The 6738-nt window shown below is 38.2% G+C and overlaps 1 protein-coding gene across 1 annotated transcript; it reads right to left on the reverse strand.

Moving 5' to 3' along the window:
- Positions 1–811: 811 nt before the first annotated feature.
- LOC123037616 (ATP-dependent DNA helicase pfh1-like) lies at positions 812–1921 on the reverse strand. The gene has a single exon (XM_044459265.1). The coding sequence runs from the start codon at positions 1919–1921 to the stop codon at positions 812–814; it is 1110 nt and encodes a 369-aa protein (XP_044315200.1).
- Between the last annotated feature and the right edge of the window lie 4817 nt (positions 1922–6738).

Genomic DNA, 6738 nt, shown 5'->3' on the forward strand with positions numbered 1-6738 from the left:
CATTATAACGACAATTATTATTAATAGTATTGTTACTGTTTCGATATCAATTTTTTCTGATTCTTTTTTAGAATCGACAGTTTCGGTATCTATTAGACCCATGTTGGGTAAGTTTTCCAATTCTATAAATTTTAATTCTTATGCTATTTATGTATGGCATGTTATCATTTATTATGTATGTCTTTCTTATGCTATTATTTACATTTATTTAAAAAATAGAGCACCCGGCGAACTTTGTCTCGCCCCGATTTCACGACTTCATATAAGCCCAGAGTAATAATAAAACACTGGTAATTCAAATTTCATAAAAATTTATTTGACTCGAAATCAGTGGAGAGCGATGTGATAAACAATATTTTTTGTTTTGTTATCCGGTGAAAAATAAATAATGATGACGGCTTTCCCACACGCGAACAGGCTACGTATAACTGCCCATGTGAAAAAATTGATATTCCAGATTAATCCCGCAGACATCCAACGATTGGCCTTGCGATTTATTGATTGTCATCGCAAATGCCAATCGAACTGGGAACTGAATCCTCTTGAATTGGAATGGAATTTCTGTTGGAATAATCGGAATTCGTGGGATAAGAGCTTCCTCTCCTTTAAAATTGCCCTTAATAATCGTAGCATGAATCACGTTGTTCATCAGTTTTTTAACGGACAACCGCGTACCGTTGCATAATCTCGGATGATTTAGATTCCTCAGCATTATAATAATTCATCCCACTTTCAGTTGCAAATTATGCGGCGGAGTTCCTGGCACATCCAGTGAGTACAAAAATTCTGTCGGATAGTTGGTCCCTTCATCCTAGTAGGCCACGCTGTCAACGGATTTGTATGAATGCAGTTCTCCAGCGATTTGACTTTGAATAACGAAATTCAAACTATCTACGTCATTATTCTTCGCTGCTAGTATTGCCCGTTCACTAATCCAATCGAGATTTTTATAATTTTGTGCAATGTCGGGAAACACTTTTGTGATGAGTTCCTCTTTCGACGATGTGAACTCGCAAAAATTTGCTGGGAACGATATTAGTCCAGTCGAAACATCAACTGGAATTTCGCCATTGCCAAGCGCCAGCAGTTGTCTCGAGAATTCAGCAGCGGAGGGGTCATTCTGCAATGCGACTCTCATATTCGTGGACAATTTAAACTTCTTGACATATCGCCACAAAGAGGACGATTTTAGGCATGCAATAACTTCATCGGCAGCCGTAGATTTCGGGATGACGGGAAGCGTTTGACGAAAATCTCCGGACAGCAATATCAAGGCCCCACCAAATAGTTTCGAATCACCTCGTAAATCCTTTATGGTTTGGTCAACTGCCTCCAAGGCTCGTTTATGTGCCATCGTGCATTCATCCCAAATGATTATTTTGCATTCTCGCATCAATTTCGCTGTCGCCGAATTCTTGTTCATCGTGCACGTTGGCTGGTCAACCGTCAGAAGATTCATGGGTAGCTTCAAAGCGGAATGTGCAGTTCGACCGCCTTCCAACAATGTAGCAGCAATGCCAGATGATGCAACAGCCACCGCAATTTGAGATCTTGACCGAATCGTTGCCAGAATCAACGAAATGACGAATGTCTTGCCTGTCCCACCAGGAGCATCGAGAAAGTATAAGCCTCCCGTTTCATCGCAAACAACCTTCATTATCGAATCGTACACGTTCTTCTGCTCGGCATTCAAAAGCGGCACATTTGGTCGGACTCTTTCGGCCAGGTTAGGTTGATCAAAGTGGTGCTCCCGTTGAAACTCGCGATTGAAAGCATCGTGCATTGAACTGCTTAACGCTGGCATTCCCAATGTCGCTAGTAGACTGCCGCACATGAGCATGCAAATGTCTTCGATCTGTATTAACGCTTCGTTGCGCATTTCTTCGGTAATGGTAAAATTATCAGTTTTCCTGCGAACCATGTGGTCCTTATAGTTGTCCCACAGTGCGGTCGGGTTCGACGGATGACATGTGGCTATGATTATTGCAAATAATGATTGGATTTGATTCGTTAAGGGGGTATATACCTTTTTTTGTCGAAAAAAATAGGAAAGTTTGGATTTTTTTATGTATGTAACTATTGTTTTTATTAAATGAATGATTATATTTTCTGAAAGTTTAGATTGTTGACAATGTTTATGCAAAAGTTTTTGAAAAAATATTTAATAGTTTTTAAGGTGGCTGTTTCCCTTAAACGCCTTTTTTTAAGAGCCTTTCGGTGATAATTCCTTAAGGGGGTCTTCTAGTCTAGAGGCTCGAATTTCGACCTTTTTTTAACAATTAATAAAAAAAAGCAATATATATTTTTACCATCCGTTTTTTTATCACTTGTTTATTAAACTTAAAGGAGTACAAAAAATAAATTTCAAAAAAAAAAAATTAGTTTTCATTGAGTTATTCCTTCTTGAAGAAGAGGGAAAAAAAAAGAGGACGTGTCCGCGTCGCCATGATATCTATGCTTGTAGTTATCTGAAAACTAAAACAATGATAGATTCTTAATGAGTACGAATGTCGCTATGGCATGAACCACCAAAAAAAAAATATCTTTTTTTTTCATGAAATGGCGGCTACTCAAAGAAAAAAGTCGATTTTTTTCACTAATTTTTCCACTTTGTCGAATTTTTAAAAATATTATAAATTTAAAATTTTTTTTTTTGTTGGTTCATGCGAAAGCGATATATTTAAAGAATATTCTTGCCAAAGTTCAAGTAAATCGACTGATTAGAACTTGAGTTAGAGTGGCGACCGCATCAAAAAAAGTAGTTTCGAGAAAAACGCGTTTAAAGTTCCAGTCGTTCCCTCAACCGGTCTAGTTGCCACGTCACTAAAACGGCTATAGCTATGAAAATAATTTGAGTTTTGAAAATCCTTTTAGGAAGATATTGAATATCCAAACTATCGAATTATGAAAAAAATTTTTTTCGATTTTCTCAAATTTCTAGACTAGAAGACCCCCTTAAGACAAATGGGTCAACTGATACCGAAAAAATAAAAATATTTCATTAGTTTAAAGTAGTATCCTGTACTTGAACGAACGTTTTTAAAATTTTGATACGGGAAGGTTTAATGCAAAAAATGACGTTTTTGGACGCTAAAATTCTCACAAAACTATCTATTTCGGCGAAATACAAATTTTTACATGAAAAAACGATCGTTCAAGTACTAATAAAATTCATTACGGACATTTAAAAAAAATTTGAAAAAAATCGGTTCAGTAGTATTTCGTCAATCCATATCACCGCAAAGTCATTAAAAAAAAACCATTTCGAGATATTCGCGTTTAAAGTTTCTAGTTTGGGTTTGGGCGTCGACGAGGCGCGCGGCTAGGAGCGCTGTAACTTTTTTTCTACTGCTCAAATCTCTATGAAAATTTTGGGAAATATTCTCAAAAAGTTGTTCTTTAAGATAAAGCAAAAAAAAATTTTCGATTTTTTGAAAATGAAAAAGGTATATACCCCCTTAACGCAGAAACAATGGCATCGGCGAGCGTTGAATCCCAATGAGCATCGTTTTCGAGCAAGTTATAACGTTGGCAAGCCTCCCGAAAATTGGCGCACAGCACACAATCCACAGTAAGCAGGGACTCGAAGGATGTAGGGTCTCTAATGTTCACCAAAAGCAAGCGAAGATAAAAGCATTCGTCTTGGCGTGGATGAACTGTGTATATTCGTCCGAGCGCATCAGTCGATGGTCGATGTCAAGACCAGCGAAGCCAGCAATAGCATAATCCATGTATAATAGCGTGGCATCTCTGAATGCCGTTCTCCAAGTGAACAGATAAGTGCACGACAGTCGGGTGACGTTCATGAATCGGAAATGAAAATAGCCGCCAAATGGCCTCGTTACAACTAACGTAGCGTCCAAGTTGAAATTTCGTCACCTCATCGTTTGCATTCGGATCAGCAATACTAAACACCGCCATGTCGCTCCCTTTGTTCACATATTTGCAAACGTATTTGATGGATTTTATAGAGTTGCACTGCGTTGAGAACGTTTTCGAGAAAAGCGGACAATATGGAACGATCCAGCGGTTATCCACAATTACTGTTACGTTTGTTTCACCATTACTTCGGTCCATTTGCCGTTGTCATCTGGAGAACGACGCATATACAATGGATATCCATCGTGTCCATTGATTGTTTCAGCCGTCAACGGACGGGTTATTTTCGTTATTCATACATACTGATTCTGGGTTGTGGGATCCGCAAGGGCCATGGATCATGCTCGTTGTCACAATGGAATGCAGCTCGGGATCAGTTTGTTTATCTGGTATTTCGACTGAAATAATCGAATCAATTTGATCTGGTCGGATCTTGTCGAACATCCAAAGCAGAATGTGCACATGTGGTAAGCCACGCTTTTGCCACTCAACCATGTACAACCAACAACGAACTGCGCCAAAAACTTTCTGCTTAACGATATTATTCATAAGTACTGTGATCTTTTGTTTGAATACTCGTGCAGTGATGTCAGGTCGATCGCTAGATGTTTGTCCTGGAAGCAACAGATTCGTAATTTCGGGCCATTTCGGATTGCATGTGAACGTGATGAATAAATACGGGCGTCCGTAATTACGGACATACGTAATCGCATCTTAAGCGTACTCATGTAGCTGGGAGAATGGTTAAACAACCAATGTTGGCCGCGTGTCCTTCATGTCGTACATGTCGACACAGTACTGTTGAATCATCAGTCGATACGCATAAAAATTCATAGAGCTGACCTTCTTATTCGTTTCTTCTCCTAAAATTTGAATTCAAACTTAGTTGTAGAATCAAAAAGAAGTGATGACTTGTAAACAAACCTCTCGTTGAATTGAACATCTTTATGTTGAAGTGATACCCATCTTCTCCACGACAGAACATCAACGGGTATTGAAGTGCATCATATGACCGATGAGTCTCATAAACTCGCTGCAATTGGCCATCATCCCGACGCTTGAGAACATTATAGCGTGATTCCACATTCTCGCCAACGATCACCACTGCGACTTCTTTAATAGTGGGAGCATTAAATTGTCTTGCATGTCTTCCTGTGGGCCTTTTGCCAGCGCTGATAATGATTTTGTGGTCGTCAGAATGCATTGTATCCAATGCAGTTTTGAACAATCTGACCAATTCATTACTCTCATGCAGAAGATTTTGCAATTTTTGTATAATTTCACGTTTAGTTGCAGTGAAAATTGCACAACGCTGATTTAGTTCATCTTCCGAATCACCAATGAAGTAGATCTGAAGGAATTTATGATCTTTGTTTGGTGGTGGTAACAAAGCGCCCGCTCGATGGTGAATTTGCCCTTGAATCTGAATGTTGGGATGCAATTTTGAAAAAATGAGAGTTGTTCATTTTGATAATAAAGAGAGGCCATTACCTTATAACTCGGATTGTAGCCTGGTTGATGAACAACCTCGGCTCCAAATGACGTCATTTGAAAGCATCCGTTATATTTTTGTGCAAGCTTTAGGAAACTGTTTGATTGGGCTGAATTTCCATATAGTAGCGAATACAAAGGCTCTGGTGGATGAGCCAAAATGGGCAATTTAATTTTGCCACCTGCACAGCATAAGCCGGGGGTTTCCAATTGAAACTTCAGTGCATTGCAATGCTGACATACGACACATTGTCTGTCAATAACAGCGCAGCTATGATCTTTGTAGGGTGTTTCGAAATTGTATGCGAATTCAGCGCAGCGTTCTGCAGCTATTCTTCAAAACTTGTTGTTGCTTAAAAGTTTTGTTCACACGAACAACATTTTATCTACAATTTTTGTTTGAGGTGTTTTTTTTTGCCTTCGTTAATTGTAAGTGTGAATTATCCGCGCACAAGTTTTTGGTTGAGGTTTTTCACAGGTTTTATTGGTTGGGCGCCGATAAAGAGAAGATTATTTTCACGTTTTATTAATAATCTTCATTTATCGTTGTTACTCCCGAATCCGTTTGAATTATTGTTGAGTCTGTTAAGAACTAATTAATGCTAACATAAATATCCTCCTAGAAAGTCAGGCAAAAGGAGAATTGCATCCGATCTTGCAACACTTTTGAGTTCCATGCTAACTTGTATATATTTAGGATTTTGTGGGTTTCAGAGCGACTTCTGCTTTAATTTGGTGCAGTTTGTGTCCTCCTCCAAATAATAGTACTTCTGTGTATCCATTCCTGGTCTTTTACTGTCGAACAAAGCTAAAATTGGTTTTACTAGCAAAGTTTTAATGCCTCATTAGACCATTAAAAAAGTCTTAATAATGTGCCAAATGTTATGTTAAGTTACCATGAAGCGATTTTCGGTTCATAAAAACCAGATTAGACCCTTTTAGTTGTACAACCTCAATACCCTTTCAAATTATATTATAGTCATAGTCAAAAGCACCCAAGTCAAAATCAGATTGTTCGTTTCTACCCAAACTAAACTCACAGTTTGAAAATTATCAAGATGAATATTTATATTTCCTGTAGAATATATATATAAGTATATATATATAAAATGTAAAAATTTCTTCTAAAACACAACGATTTATTCCACCTAACTTTCATCACACTTACACTCCCTGGGGAATGAACCCGACTATGATAGGACTAGCTAGTTTCGTATGCACGTCACCTCAGACTCATCAGCTATCTACGGGGATGGAAGCAGAGCATCAGAAACTCCCCAATGTTACGATCAGAGAAGCTTTTTTTTGGGAATTTTGCCAAAGTTCATTGGTTTTAACATAGGTTGAGTTCTGTCGTTAAAGCTTCTA

Source organism: Drosophila rhopaloa, unplaced genomic scaffold, assembly GCF_018152115.1.
Source record: "Drosophila rhopaloa isolate 14029-0021.01 unplaced genomic scaffold, ASM1815211v1 contig_186, whole genome shotgun sequence".
In the NCBI taxonomy this organism is placed as follows: Eukaryota; Metazoa; Arthropoda; class Insecta; order Diptera; family Drosophilidae; genus Drosophila; species Drosophila rhopaloa.

Coding starts and splice junctions, on each gene's coding strand:
- LOC123037616 (XM_044459265.1), bottom strand. CDS start 1,921: ATGGTTCGCAGGAAAACTGATAATTTTACCATTACCGAAGAAATGCGC.